Source organism: Balearica regulorum, chromosome 1, assembly GCF_011004875.1.
Source record: "Balearica regulorum gibbericeps isolate bBalReg1 chromosome 1, bBalReg1.pri, whole genome shotgun sequence".
Classification (NCBI taxonomy): domain Eukaryota; kingdom Metazoa; phylum Chordata; class Aves; order Gruiformes; family Gruidae; genus Balearica; species Balearica regulorum.
Window position 1 is genome coordinate 97,787,602 of NC_046184.1, and position 15,850 is coordinate 97,803,451.

The 15,850-nt window shown below is 41.7% G+C and overlaps 1 protein-coding gene across 1 annotated transcript in view; it reads left to right on the forward strand.

Moving 5' to 3' along the window:
• The first annotated feature begins 7,340 nt into the window (after positions 1-7,340).
• TMPRSS7 (transmembrane serine protease 7) overlaps positions 7,341-15,850 on the forward strand; it is a 33,454-nt gene continuing 24,944 nt past the window's right edge. Inside the window, exons 1-3 of the mRNA XM_075767860.1 lie at positions 7,341-7,406; positions 11,777-11,969; positions 12,724-12,854. Coding sequence (XP_075623975.1) covers positions 7,356-7,406; positions 11,777-11,969; positions 12,724-12,854 — 375 coding nt within the window. The 5' untranslated portion in view covers positions 7,341-7,355. The remainder of the gene's footprint in view (positions 7,407-11,776; positions 11,970-12,723; positions 12,855-15,850) is intronic.

Consider the following 15,850-nt stretch of genomic DNA (forward strand, 5'->3'; position numbering starts at 1 on the left):
TGTTTTTCTTTTTCCCTGTTACTTCTCTGTCTTTTTCTCTTTCTTTTTATGTACTTGGCATAGGAGGAGGATCAAAAAGAAAATTATTGTTTACAGCCAGATTCAGCAGTCTCTGTATTCTGTAAAATGAATCCATGAATGATTAAACAGTTTTTGTGCTGTTTGCTTTTGAAGTGGGAGTTGTGAAATAAAAGCAAGCCGTAGCACTGCAGTGTCACTGAAGCAGGCTGCGTGAGTGAACCTCACGTTGGCAGAGTATGTTCTGTATTTAAAATGTCTGTCTCCATGTAATATGATGAATCCCTTAACTACCTTCTGCAGTTGCTCTGTGAATTGCACTCCCACTGGAGTCAAGTACATCCAGGCAAATTGGATTATTAGCTGGAGATAAATGGGCCCAGGGAGCACTTAACTGAAGGAGTGATGATGCTCATGCCTTTCAACTAAGTATAAACGCTGCCTCTAACACAAGCGGGAGGTATGGAAGAAGGAGATTTCAGTTCTGAACACTGCTTTCTTTAAGAGGCCGTGTACTAGCTGTAATGGGATGAATCATAAACTTCAGCATTCATCTAGAATGAATCTTTAGTTTTGAAGATAATGAGTTTCAGAAAATGTTACCTTCTTTGTAATCCTTTTGAAATAAAAGGAGTGATTTAGTTTTCTGTGTAGGACAACCTTCTCAAAATTATGTTTGTTTAATCTGTGCTGTAGGTATAACATGTGTGATTAAGGCCAGCTGAGAAAGGTTAGAGAGCTTTAAACTACAAACCCTTTCCTTGTAGTGATATTTTTAAGAGTATTAGAATTGGAAAATGGAGGCTGGAAACAGTTGGATTTCTTTGTTCACTTGCAATGTCATGGTGGTGAGATGTGAGCCCCAAACAGAAGGCTGTGTGGTCAGCAAAGTCTGCCAGGGACTGAACTGCAGTGGTCACGACTGGCATTAGGCAGGGGATGATGCACACAACTCCCCGTAATGGGCAGAGAAAACAAAGGTATTTTTTTGATTCCTGGACTCCTTATTTAAACCTGAAAAGAGAGATGGGAGGGAAATACGGTCTGATAGAAAAGAAAAACTAAAAGCAAAGACTTCCTACCTGCTACCGACCTGCCTGTTTTGTAGATGTGATGGGTCTTCAGGAAAAAATGCAAATTAGAAAGTAAATGGCTTAGAACACTAGCTAGATGACCAGCTTGAAATAACCCATGAAATCAAGGGAAAGATGGACAGAATAAAAGGTGTTTTCAGAAAAATACTAGAGTGGAAGGGATCCTGAGGAGGGGGAACCAGCTGCTCTATTAGAAAAAGGAGGATCCCCCTCATTTGGGAGAAGATGAATGACCTCTACAAATGGAAACATAAACCAGTCAGCCTTAACGTCATCAATACAACTACTTCTGTCACCAAGGGTCACAAATTTTAGTTGTCCCTCTGGTCTATGTTTGTATATTTTCAGTTAATATTCCTAATTTAAAACCTATATGTAGAAAATGAAGGTGAAAGTCCTGTCATCTTGGCTGGCAAAGAGGAATAGACGGATCTTTATTCGCATTAGTAGGAAGTTGTTCATAGCGGAGACCGGTAATGTACATTGCTTAAAGAGAACTGGCATTTGCTTGTTTACTTGGCTGTCTAAAAATAAGACTGAATGCACAGCGAAACGCACACGCTCTCTCCAGAACCCAACCTCTGTGAAGGCAAAGCTGCTGCTCTGGGATAAGCTGTTCCCCTGTCCGGTGGGAGCTACTCATCTGAAGAAACAAAAGACAGTGTGCCTGCTAGAAGTCTCTTTATTCTGAGATGGATGAGTGCCTGTCTATCAAAAGGAAACCAGGTCCTCCAAAAGAAGAGGAATTTTTTTTTAAACTGTTTTGCTCCCTGGAGTGAGGAAAATTAACTCCAAAAATAGCTCTTTATAGAATGTTACTTAAAGCTGGGCGCTTGTAACTACCCTTTGTCCTTTGAGATAAAGGCTGTGGCTATTGCCATTTTACAGAATGAATCATGTTTCCTCCATCGGGATTCATTACAAATGCAAAGCTCTTCTGAGACTTATCCTGGTGTTTGGGAGTCCTTTAAAATCCTCAGGAGGAAGGCTGCACTGAAATGCAATGTATTATGAGGACTCCTTGAAAAATGCAATTTCTATAACCCATTTAAACCATAGGATCATGTTGTACATACAGTTTTCCCCTGTGGCCATGGCAGTAAAAACTCGTAGGAGGGTGGCTCTGCCAGCATCTCAGATGATCCTAAATTAGCTCTCCCCTCCTTTTGACTTGGACTCCCCATGGTGTTTCACTCTCTCTCCTGTTAAAATAAATCCACTACAAGTCAGGACAGGCAAAAGATAGGAAGACAACCAGCCAATATGGAAGTGGATATAGGGAGCTCCCTGTGCCTGAAGGTCAAGGCACACAGAGGTTGAGCTCTCCTCTCTTACACGGAGGAAGTGCAGAGTCTTGGTAGGCTTTGACATTACTGTACACAAAGGATTTAGCGTGGGAATCTCATCCCATGCTTTCCAGGCAACAAAGGATACTGAAATTTCACTGCAGTAGGCAAGTATAGCTTATGTGACCAGCTATTACTAGGCACTGTACTTGTACGTGTGTGATCAGCTTCAGTTGGCTGTGATACCCTTAAGTACTGATCCTTAAACAAATCTCAGGTGGCTTCTCCAGTTTGGCAAATTGCTGATCAGACTGATTTCTCCAATGCTCTTGATTAACTTCACTTTATGTTTTAGTGAGGTGATTGGGTCTAACATTGGGAGAGTTGAAAATGCTTGAAAGAATATGGAGTAGGGCCTCCTTGTGGAAAAAAAATACAGTATTTAAATTCCAGATAAAGCTTTTGTCCACAGAGCTGGCTCAAGTGGTGTTGCTGTGAGATGTTATCCAGTTCCATCAGTCAACATGATGGTGCTGGAGGAAGGTTCACAAGCTCTTTGAGTTGAGGCTGTATGGAGAAAGGGTGCTTCTCTCTGCTGAACTTCCACACAGCAGACACAAAAGCTAGAAACAAAACAAAAAAAGCCCTCAACTGTAGTTCAAACTATGGTAACATTTTGTTGTTGTTGTGTTGTTTTTTGTTTTGTTTTTTTTTTTTTAGTCAGGGCCTTGTGATGACATTGTAAATGGAGCAGGCAGGGCTGTAGCTCTCTACTGTTAATAGCTCTTCAGTTCTTGCAATGTCATTAAGTGGTAGTGGATGCATAAGGACACTGCCATATCCAACCTTTTGAAGTCCTGCTGCTCTAACCGACATACAAACAGTAATCTCTGTAATGCAGAACCTATAAGCAGGCAGGAGAAACAAATGCAGCTTATGTGGATCACAGTAACAAGTTTTATATTTAGACTTTCATTTTTGTTTCCATCAGTCCAGATCCTTTTAACTTCTGCCTGTTATTTCATTTCACTCAGCCCAAGGGCATGAGCAGATAGTCAAGCTGGTGATCAACCCTTAATGAAGATTAGTGTCCCTGCAGCTGAGATAGAGCAGTTGCCTGCAAGTACTCAAAGATGTCAAGGTTAGAGGGGACTGTGATGACCTAGCAAGAACATCAGGACCATCTCTGGAAAAAAAAAAAGCTTGAACAGGGAACCATGCAAGTTGGTGAACAGGAGTCAGTGCAGTTCTCGGTCAGTTGTATTCATGGTTAACAGCCCTCACTAGTGGTTAATCTTGACTGGTTTGTCTGTGCTTGTGCATGTTTTTGTTTTTTTTTTCTGAATGCCAGATTTTCTTTGTAAGTTACTTAGTCACACTGCCCTGCTTCTGCTGGCACTTAAAATTTACTTTGCTTTGGTGAGCAGCCTGCCAATAACAGAACTATGTAATTCAAACACTAAAAATACCTTTGTTTAAACTTTTCCTTGTCAAATTAACTGGACTAACTTCCTGGTGTCCCTCCCTGTCAAGTATGTTTTTTCAGTTCCTGAATTAACCTCTGTAGGTCTTTTGGGTAATCTACTTAACCAAAAGTTTTGGTGGGTGAGGGATGACAACAGCAGTGTCAGTCACTTCTAGAGGGTGGAATGTCAAGCTGCCCCATAACCCCTGAACAAAGAAACCTCAAATTCACCAGACTGAATGAAAAAACTTGTTTAACACTTGGAAGTGCAAATAATCTAACTGTTTAATAGCAGGTTAATTCAAGTTACTTGCTTTAAAACCAAAAACTAAAAAAAAAAAAAAAAAACAAACCACAAAACCCAAACCTGTTCTGCTCCTTAACAGTTTAAAGTTGTATACGCTTGCTGTAGTCTGTCCCTGCCTGGATGATAACATCACAGGACTCTGAGACCTGATAGAGTAGGGGTAACAGTGGCACAGGTGGCCTGAATGCTCTGCTGGAGTCTTTTAGCTGGAAGTAATGAAGGCAGGAAAAGCTCCAGGGTTTTTTGGTTTTTTTTCAGGCTTTTTTTTTTGTTCTGTCCTCCTCCTTAGATGATGATCAGAGAAATAGAAATGAGATGAAAAGTCAAGGCTGAAAGGAAGCGGCATGGGTAGGTTTTTGAAAGATAGAGGATGGAAGACAAGGAGTTAAACTTCCAGTGCTGGTTTTCTTCCAGGTTATCAAAGATATTCTCTACTCAAGTGCAAAGAAAGGCAGGACAAGTATATTGCATTAGCATTTTATAGGGAAATGTATTTGTGACAAACGCTGGGACCAGGCTGGCATGAGGCTTGTGGAGGCCTTGGGCGCAGCGTTTCCTGGGGAGACACTGCAGTCCTGCGTACATGAGTGAAATATCTTTGGTTCACTTCACTAAACAGTGGCCTTGTTTCAGCTGGGCATCTGCTACGGCAACTGACTTCTGTGTGAGAAGAGGAAAGCTTTCCTGTTTGCTTTCCATGCGGTGCAGTGTTTGATGATAGAGGATGGGGTATCCAATAATCACAACAGCTTCTGGGAGCCTTAGCTGCAAAATAATGGACAGCATTGCTTATAAGCTGAAGCTTTAAGGAACTTATAAGTTTCATCTTTTTCCACTTTCAGCACCAATTAAGGACCAGGTCACCAGCTGAAGTGTCATTGGCAGTGAGGAGCACAGACACATTCACCAGGAAGAGCAAGTGCTTTGACTTCGCTCGTCAAACTCTGCTTGAGCCCGGCCTATCCAAGCACACGTGCCCGAGCACTCTGATAGATGGGAGTTTGCACATCGGCACGTCTCATCACCTGAAAAGCTACAAACATTGCCTTTGCTTGGCTGAAGTGCTGCTGTGACTTGACTTCTGTAGAGGGTGTTACCGTTGGCTTCAGTGCTAGCTCAACTGGGTCAACCTCGTTATTGTGGAAGCTTATCTTTTTAATATAGTACTTATTTGAAATGCAGCAGATTTCCTTGCACTGCACTGTGATTCTCCTAACAAGTTATATTTAATCTAGTAGTATGATTCATGTACACAGTGTCAACACTACTTGCCTTTCTCCCTGCCATACTTAGCTGTCCAGTTTCATAAGCAAGAAAGAAATTGAGAATAAAATTAGCTAGTGGCCCCAATAAGAGGCGAGTGGTGCGAGACCATTAACTGATGGAATAGCGGGGCTTGTCTGTCCTTAAAATGCCACAGACTGATAAATAGATGCTGTGGCCAAAAGATGTGCTCACTTAGCCTTTTTGTTTTAATTTAAATTGATGGGGATACAAATAACTAAGCTATTCTCAGTTCTTATAGGCAAGGCAAAATAGCTCTATTAGTGCTCAGGGAGGCTGCTACGCAAGGCGGTCGGCTGCTTCATCTCAGATGATGTGCTCTGTCAATGGCAGTTACATGCCATGTCTGGATTTTCGAAGACAACTCAATTGCCTGTAATTTCCAAGATGATTTTGTCTGTTCGAAACTATTTTGTTACATTGGAGGCCTCTAGTGCATAGTCAAGCATTGTCAGGAATCAGAAGTTAAGGAAGAGCTCGAGGAGAAGAAAAAATAAATGTGAGCACTGTGTTTTGAAGCTGCCTCTCCAGATGACAAAGATTTCCAAGGCAAACAGCATGGTATTTGCTCAATGGGGGAGGAGTACAGGAATGAACGCTTTAAGAGACCATGGCAGTCCCCTCAAAAATGTCTAATAAAAAAAAAGGGAGTTGGAAGCAATTATATACAGTAATACAGAATAAATTAGTAGATTTTCCTGTGCTACTAAAGTATTAATAAGGCCCAGAGCTTAAAGTATCACTTCCTATGATTAAAATACCTTGCAGTTCTAGAACAAATAACAAACACTGACTGAGGACATAAATATTGTGCTTCAGGGCACCAGCCAAAGACTAACACACAGACAAGAAATATTTTCATTTACAAGTACATTATCTAACTGTAGCATTTTTATTTTTTTTTTGCCTTGTAGTTGAGGTCATCAATTGCTGGTTATACCGACGGAGTGCAGATCACACCGGGAGCTCGCCTGTTATGAGGCCTGGCTACATTTTTCCTGTTCTATACCTCTATGCTACTGTAGCTAAGGCTTTTATGATTTTTAGTCTGGATTTTATATCTTCAAAGATAAATTAATGGATTTTTTAAATAAAAAGTTGGCATTTCTCCAGTGCCATTTCTGAAGTTGATCCAAGAGCATTGAGATTGTTAACCACTTAAAAGTAAAGACAGCTCTATAGTTAGCATCCATTGAGGAAAGTACTGTTTTACATCCTCTATAAATATTTAATTACCACAGAAAATAGGATGGAACTGTTATGGTACAAGTGGCTTCCTGCATCTGATTACAAAAAGGATTCTCAGTTTGAAGCCTGATCTATTTTAACAATATGAAATCTGTTGCCTGGAACAGCTTATTTCTTGGTTATAATAAAATAACAACATTTGAGTGTTCAAAAGGTATGTTACAAAATTCTAGAAAAGAGTCAAAATGCTCTTCTTGGTTTGCAATGGTTATCTGCTATTTGCAGCACTCAAGGTGCTTAAATGTATTTTCCTTCTTTTGGCTGCATTATTTTGCTCTCATATTTACTTTTTACTTGATACTCTTCTTGTTTATGGCAACTAATTTTGTGACGTTTTAATGACAGATTTTTAGCACTGTGATTTTTGTTTTAACAAGTTGGAGTCTATTTCAGCTTAAAAAGACTATGAAAAGACTATTTATTCAGTTCGACTTTGATGTCTAAAGTTACTTGATAGCATCCTTCTAATACTCACAAAAGAGCAACAGGGCAGATGAGATTACAATTGGAAACTCATCGAAGTAAATTGATACCTCTCTTGGTCCTGGACATTGCTGTTAGCTGTCTTTGGCTTCAGAAGTAGGAGTAGTGCCTGGGAAAAGGTGCAAGGCTCTTTTTCAGCTGGGACAAGCAATAAAATTAATTCTGCTGGAATGGATGAAAAAAATGATCACCCAGCAGCTAAACCTGAAGATGAACTAAGTGTAAGTAGGTGACTTGATCTTGATCTCATACACTTCTTGACACTATTAGATCTCTTAAGTTTAATACTTGAGAATTAGATCATAACATCCCAGTTGATTTGTTATAACTTTCTGTTTTATAACTCAATCTGAAAATGTCAGCATATGTTTATATATCTTCAGCTTTGCTCGTAACAAGTATTTTCAGACAACTGAAACAATGGTAATGTCATTGTGAAAATATGAAAAGCTTATATTGGTGTCATGGCAGCATGTTTTTCCAAAAAGAAATCACATTTCTAGGCAAGAAAGGCAACATTGAAGTAGTTAAAGTGTTGTGCTGTTCCCTGAGAAAATACGGAAGGGGATTATTGCATGAGCGTTAACTCATGACAAAGAAATAATTAAATAATTTAGAGTATGGTGATAGTCAAATGGCAATTTTAACTGGAAACCAGTTCTAGAATACAAGAACTAAGTTGTAATAGAGAGGAAAGCTGAATTAAGAGTTATGATCTTTGTTGAGGGAGTAGCTTAACTTTGCCTTTTTTTGGTACTATAAAATGTTTACGGTAAACTAATGTAACCTGGGGAAATATTTTAAATGTAGAGAATAGCATTCAACATTCATATGAATCTTATCTATCAGAGAACTTTGTCATGCAAGTCTTGATTCATGAAATGCCTTTTTTTTGAAATAAGGTTATGATTGCAATAGATGTAATGTAGACAGGAGTTGTTTCTAGTACATACTTACAGTCCAGTGATGTCAATCTTGAGCAGTCTTTTAACGATCCTTGACAGGAACTTTGTATCTAATTTTTAAGAATAAATATGTCTGGTTGGATCTACAGCTACAAAAAGGAATGACATAGAAAAACTAAGTATAAAATATTCTTGGGGGAAGATTGAAAGCGGCAACTGTCCCCATTGATCCATAGTAGCCCAAATTTCAGATGTCAGAACTGAGCATTCCTCGGGCGGTCTCAAGTGGTCCTATTGAATGCCTGAGTGCATAAGGGAACTTTGTGCCAGATCAGAGCTTTAAACAAACAGGCGATTTGGTTTTCATCCTTACACAGAATTGTACTCAAAGTTTTTTAAAAATCACAGGAGAGAGGCAAATTAAGTCCTCCTTGAGAACATGCAAAACAAGTGCAGTTAATTACCTAGATAGAAGACATGAGTCTGAAATCTTCCTGTTCAGTGTTTTCACATTTTACTTGAGGAAACTGTAAGGTCTGCTACCAGGTCTTATTACTCTACTCACTGTTACTTATTACTCATTTTTCTTCTCATCTTTGAGCATCCTCAGCTCTGAAGCCAAAGGTTGCCAGCCATTGTATTTGACTACAGGACTGGCAGGATATTTGTGATGCTGCTGCTTATGCTCTCTTTGTCGTGATACACAGACATCCCTTACTGAAGGCCTTGTTCCACTGAGTTTTAAATACCTCTAGGGACAGAGTTTTCCCAACCTCTCTGGGCATAGCTCAAGTGCAGGGACCTCATGGTCAAAACCCACGTTTTTCTTTTCTCTACACACCCACATACACCACCCTCCAGCTGGAATTTCCCCTGCTGCCATGTGTGACTGTTGTGGCTCTCTTCACTGTGCATAAGTGAGAAAAGTGCGATTCCATCTTCTCCATAACCCACTTGAGGTAGGGAAATTTATACTTAGATTTACTCACACTGACTTTGCCTTCTTGTCTCCAGTTAAACAACCCCAGGGCTCTCAACTTTCTGCTGTACGTCAGATCTTCCAGCCCCTCACCTCTTGGTGGCCCTCCCCTGGAATCACTCTAGTTTATCAACATCTCTGTTGTACTGATAGGCCCAAAACTGGTCTCAGTACTTCAGATGAGGCTCTACTAGTGTTGGGCAGAAGGAAACAACCACTTGTGGATTATTTCACAGCACTGCTTTTGCAAATGGCTAGTAATTATGCTTGGCATTTCTTGGGCATCAAGCTCCATCAGCACATAGGTTTTTGTAGCCACTGTATTAAACTTAGCATCCCACACTGATAACGCAGAGCACAGCTCTTAGCTGAGTACTTCCTGACTTTAATAGCCTTCTCCCTCCTCAAGTGACATGTAGTTAGTAGGGATGAAAAATGAGCCTTGTGTCCGCACAAGTTAGTCTGCAACAGGCCATATGCTCTTGCAGTGTACCTTCTGAGAGGCTTCAAAGAATTAAATGATGGTAAATAGCTTGGCAGCTTGTTGCAGCCTTTCTCCTCCCTGCCTACCCCTTACAGCTCTGCAGAGGGTAAGAAGGGTCTATTGAGCATGGGGAACAGCCAGATCTGCCCAAGTCAAGGTCTGTGCTGTTGTATGTGCATCTGTTCTGGTGTTGTTGTGAACTCTTTGGTGTATTTCTGTGTGGGCACTGAAAGGCATAGGCGATGGGACAGCAGTGTGTCCCCCAGCAGAGTGAGGCTATCTGCACCTTGAGCAAATCATACACCAGTTATTGCTGGTCTTTGTCAGAGATTCCTGACTTGCGTGACTGAGAGATGACATACTGCAAAGTACGTCCTAGCCCAGAAGTGACACAAAATCAGCTGTGAGGTGGGGGACATGCACTTTGAAAATGCCCTTAAAATGAATTAAGCTATTCCAAAGATGAAGACTAAAAAAAAAAAAAAAAAAAAAAGTTTTTTCCTTATATTTTAGATAGTAAAGTTCAGTATTATCTTTGTATATATGAGGTCCTGAGCCAGGTATTTTTGTCTCAAAGTCTGTTTTGTGCTTCATTGAAGACTTTGCACTAAAATTCTTGCTGCTGATTGCTGACTGATGTTTGTCAACATCTCCAGTCATGGACAACCCAAACTTCCTAAGGCAGTCTCTTGAGACCTTCCCTCTTACTAGCATCAACATGTTTTTGGAATATTTTTCCCGAGTGTTCCGTATTGATGTGGCAATATCATGTCATTTATGTTATACTTGTGATATAAGGAGGAAACTCAAGAATTGGGGTTTTTTTAGTAGTTCTAGTTCTGGGGCAGCTGGGTATCACAGCTGTGCCTGTGTTTGTACCCAGTTCGCTTGGTCATTAATGCCCTGATTGCTCCAGGAATTTGCCAGCTAACCTTGGAGATGAGACAATGAATTGACTTGAGAAAGATTATTGAACCTCCAGCTGATCTCACAAAAAAGTATTTGACTGTCATGGGAGATCTCCAAGAGGGAATTTTATGAAATCCCAGAGACTTCCCCAGACAGCTCTTGCTGTGCCTGCAGCAACTGATAGACATTATTTGTATGCTTAAATGTGTTGATTATCATCTGCAGAGGAAAATGCCTCGGGGAATGTCTGGTACAGACTTTCCAGAACAGACCAAACTTACAGGAAGTAGAAACTGCTCCTGCAAATGTAGAAATGGTCACATAGTTGTCTTTCATACCTAGATAAGATGGTCAGGAGATATTTTGAATAAACTTTAGAAAATCTGGGACTGTAGTTCAAAATAAACTGTCAAGGGGCTGGATGTCCAGGTCCCGTCCCAGCAACACCTGTGCTGTGTCCTCCTGTTCACTGGAGGGAACTTCTTGGAGGGAGCTGGACATGCAGGAGAAGGCTCTCTATATCCACTGCTCCTCATCCTGAAAGGAAGCAGAGATTTTTTATTTTTTTTTTTCCTGTGGAATGCATGGGTTGAGCCCACTTGTATTGGAACAATTCTTGTCTGAGAACTAAGTAGCTTTTAACATTTTTTTTTGGGGGGATGGAATGGCAGTGTAATTTGACCATGAGCTGGAAGGTGTGCATATACCTGTCTCCTGGTTCCTTAGCAGGGAAATTACAAGCCATGGTATTAGAACAAGGATTGAGTATTTCAATATTGTGCTAACCCCTCCCTCCCACTTCATACAAAGGGAGGAATGAGTGGCTTCTGCCCCAAACTTGCATAAACATAGCGAGGATTTGGGTCATGAGACACCTTGCTAGGTTATGTTACCAAGCTGCTGTTCTGCAGGACTTGTCTGTGTATACATGTCAGCTGCAGACAGTGCAAGTTAATGCAATGTTGTCTACCCTCTGGTCTAAAGAGGGATAACTTTAATGAGGTATGCACAAGGATATTAGCATTCATTCATATGGTTAATGCTGGGCAGCTGTTGCGTGTTGAGCTGTTACCCTAGAGCGTGTTGTGTTGTCACATCCTTACGCAATAGGGACTGACTCTGTGTTGTATCTGCAAGTGTCTGGAAGAAAAGGACCTTAGTTTCTTACTGGAGTTTTAAACTGCTGCGAAGTTATAGTTGTGTATATGCAGTATGAGAAAAATATACGTGGGAATGTCTTCTAGTTGTTGGTCAGTCAATTGCTGTTAGAAATGTTATGCTTTTTTGTTGTTGTTGTCTTTCACCTTATTTTAGGTAGCCAACATCTCAGTTCAAATGGTAGCTGCAGAAGATAAGTTGGCAAGAAGGATTCTGGCAAGGAAAAAGCATGGCAAATTGAAGAAAAAAGATAAGTTGCTGTGGAATTTTCAAAACAAAATAATTCTCTTTACCCTGATTCTGTTCATTTTAGGAGTTGTAACCTGGACGTTACTGTGGCTTTTCATTGGTGAGTTTCTGAAAGCTCATGCCAATTTCATACATCACTATCCCCAACAGTGCTTTCAGTTGGGTTTAAGATCTCTCTTGTCCTGAAGGCTGTTTCTAAAATAAACATGGAACTTATTTAAAGGGGGCCTGAAAGATTTTTGGGTGTCTTTGTTAAAACTTAATTATGAGAGCAGGCATAGCTGCTGGCTTTAGGAAGTGTGGCTTTCTGTGCATGTGTGTGTTATGCAAAACATTTTTTTATGTGCTAGCTAATTGCACAGACCCAACAGTTCCTATGAACTTAATTCATCAGAAATTTTGACTTCCGCTGTGTTTCTTACCTGACCTTCAGCAGGCCAAGTCCTTTGTGTCTCATCCAGAATAGATTTAAAGAAATTAAAGGGGAGTAAAATACAGATGTGTCTAATTGGGCAATAAAAGCAACGTTCTCCTCTTTAGACCCCTGATGCTAATACTGCCTAAGATTCCTTAGGGATGCTCCGGAATCTGGATGTTGATATTGCCTTCATTATACTGGTTCATTTGTATGGTGGTATCTTATCTTGTGTGTAGGGAACAGGTGCTCAATTAACCTTCATATTGTAGTACTCATCTAGAAAGGTTTGGCTGTGAAAATGTAGTGTTCTTTTGGTAGTAGTTTCCACTATGAGGCTGAGTAGATTAATTTGGTTTAGAGTTTAATCAGGAAAAAAATCTCATTGTTATAAAAAAAAAAAAAAAAGGAGGCTAACTGTTGTCTCTGTTTTTTGCAGTTCAGGCAGAAAACAAAGATGCATTGTATTTTGTTGGACTGTTTCGTGTTGCCAACATAGAGTTTCTTCCAGAATATAGGCAGAAGGAGTCAAAAGAATTCCTCTCCGTGGCACAGAATGTGCAGCATGTGGTAAGATGAGTGGGCTGCTTGGCTGGCAAAAAGATTGGAGCTGTGAACTAGATGTGTGACTTCCAGGTGCCATTGAGTCTGCTGTGATGTTCTGCTTTTTTTTTCCTTCCCCCTCTGCACCCCCACCCCCCCGCCGGAAGGCTATGTACAACGGGTGGCGATCGAGGTAGGAGGGAACTGACTGCTTTCAGCTTGTTAATCACAAACTGAGTTTTGAAAAGGTCTGTTTGACTTCTACATTTACTAAAAATTTTACATATCCCCCCCCCAATTGAGGTCTATGAATAGAATTCTACAAAAGCCCTTCAAAACTTAATTGCCACTTTTGAGACATTAAACTGATGAAGTCTTTTGCATTTAAAGTGGTATCTGCTGCCAGTCTTCTGCCTTAGAGCATCTATAATTACTCTAGAGATCTCAAACGTATTTACATTTACATTTCCTTCTGATGCTAGGTATTCTAAGGACCATTATTCTTCCCAAACACCTTGCATCTGTCAAAGCAGAAATAGCATTCTGTTGTAGGCAGTGAAGGCTGCTCTACAGTGGGAAGAGAGGAGTGGGCATCTTGGTTAAAAGGGAATTTGACTTTAAAGACATTTGGTGTAGGGAGGAAAAAGATATTAATGCCAGGAAATGCAGCACTGTCCATGTAAGGCTTCAGGCAATAGTATGGAAACTGCTAAACAAACAAACAAAAATGTCAGATGCAACCAAGAGATTTTTGAATAATTGCTAAGTTTTTGTCATCTTACAATATGAACTCGTGTTCCTGTTTTCCAGCTCTATCTTCCCCTCTATTTTCCCTCAAAAAAAAAAAAAAAAAAAAAAAAAAAAAGCTGGATCACAAGACTTGAAAGCAGACAGTCTAGTTATCCTGGTCCTGCATGTTAATAGCTGAAGTGCTTTGAGGCAGGGGTAAGACACAACCAGCGCAGGACGTGCCCTTCCCCTGCTCTCCACGGAGCTCTAACCGCTGGTGAGCCCTGTGTTGGTTTTGCGTGGCAAGGTTTTGGTAGTGGGGGGGCTACAGGGGTGGCTTCTGTGAGAAGCTGCTAGAAGCTTCCCCTGTGTCTGACAGAGCCAATGCCAGCCGGCTCCAAGACGGACCCGCCGCTGGCCAAGGCCAAGCCAATCAGCGCCTCTGTGATAACATATTTAAGAAAGAGAAAAACAGTTAGAGAGTGCTTTTGCAGCCAGAGAGAGGAGTGAGAAGATGTAAGAACATCTGCAGACACCAAGGTCAGTGAAGAAGGAGGGGGAGGAGGTGCTCCAGGCGCCGGAGCAAGATCCCCCTGCAGCCCGTGGTGAAGACCATGGTGAAGCAGGCTGTTCCCCTGCAGCCCATGGAGGAAGGATGAGGGGGTGTAGAGATTCCACCTGCAGCCCGTGGAGGACCCCATGCCGGAGCAGGTGGAGACACCTGAAGGAGGCTGTGGCCCCGTGGGAAGCCCGCGCTGGAGCAAGCTCCTGGCAGGATCTGTGGATCCGTGGAGAGAGGAGCCCACGCCAGAGCAGGTTTGCTGGCAGGACTTGTGACCCCGTGGGGGACCCACGCTGGAGCAGTTTGCTCCTGAAGGTCTGCACCCCGTGGAGGAGACTCACGTTGGAGAAGGCCGTGAAGGACTGTCTCCCGTGAGAGGGACTCCATGCTGGAGCAGGGGAACGATGAGAGGAGTCCTCCCCCTGAGGATGAAGAAGCGGCAGAAACAACGTGTGATGAACTGACCGTAACCCCCACTCCCCGTCCCCCTGTGCCGCTGGGGGGGGCGGAGGTTGAAGCCGGGAGTGAAGTTGAGCCTGGGAAGATGGGAGGGGTGGGGGGAGGTGTTTTTAAGATTTGGTTTTATTTCTCATTCCTCTACTCTGTTTTGCTTAGTAATAAATTAGATGAATTCCCTCTCTAAGTTCGGTCTGTTTTGCTCGTGATGATAATTAGAGAATGATCTCTCCCTGTCCTTATCTCGACCCGTAAGTTTTTTTTTCATTGTACCTTTTCTCCCCTGTCTAATGAAAGAGGGGAGTGATAGAGCGGCTCTGGTGGGCACCTGGCCCTCAGCCAGGGTCAACCCACCACAGCCCTCTGTCTTGCTCTTGTCCCAGAGCATCCTGCCATTGTCCCACATCATGGAGAGAGGTCACAAGCAGCAGGTGTGAACTGCCAGTGTCACCACCTCCTACTTGAAAGTAACGTGGAATTTCTTTTTTGTCTGTAAACTTTGCCTCAGCTCACCCGCGGATTTTTGTGTTGCTGAAACTGTGCTTTGTGGTAACATCACTATTGACTAAAATTGCTACTGGGGATGGGGGGGATTTGGGGGTTTTGTTTGGTGTTTCTTTTTTTTCTCCTTGAAATCCTTTTGTTCATGGTTGCTGGCCTAGAGAGACCCCTGCCCGCCCCCCCCCCCCCCCCCCCCCCCCCGAGCAGTAGTGGAAGAACCTGTCAAGATAGTCTCCTTACCCCTTTGATAGTCATATATAAAATCCCTGGTTGCCTAATCTGGAGAAAGATTGAGCTCCACCCATTTTATTTAGGCCCTTAAAATAATTGTTCAAACTTCCTGTGCCAAACACTGAAAGTTAGGGACTCATATTAATGTGATTTTTACAACCTTTGCTTCAAAATAATCTGTGTTATAGTCCCTTGGACGTTAATTTTAACCTTTAAGCATGAGGATGAGGTTTGAACAGCTTGAGGTACATGCCACCTTGTGGCTTTAAAGTGTGCCTCCTTGATCAGGAGGAAAGAAGGTTATTGTCACACGGGTATTACCACGTGCATCCAAAGAACTGGTAGAATCAGGAGCTTGCTCTCCTGAAAGACAATCCTAAAGCATGAAATGTGGAGAAGGAAGAACTCCGCCCATATTGTACTCTGTGTATATTGGAAAGAAATACATTAATACTAAGCTGTTAGGGAAGATGCAAACTGAAGCAAAATGCAAGAAATTCCATATAATCATTAGAAAAAGCTGCTTAACTGTGAAGGTGACCAA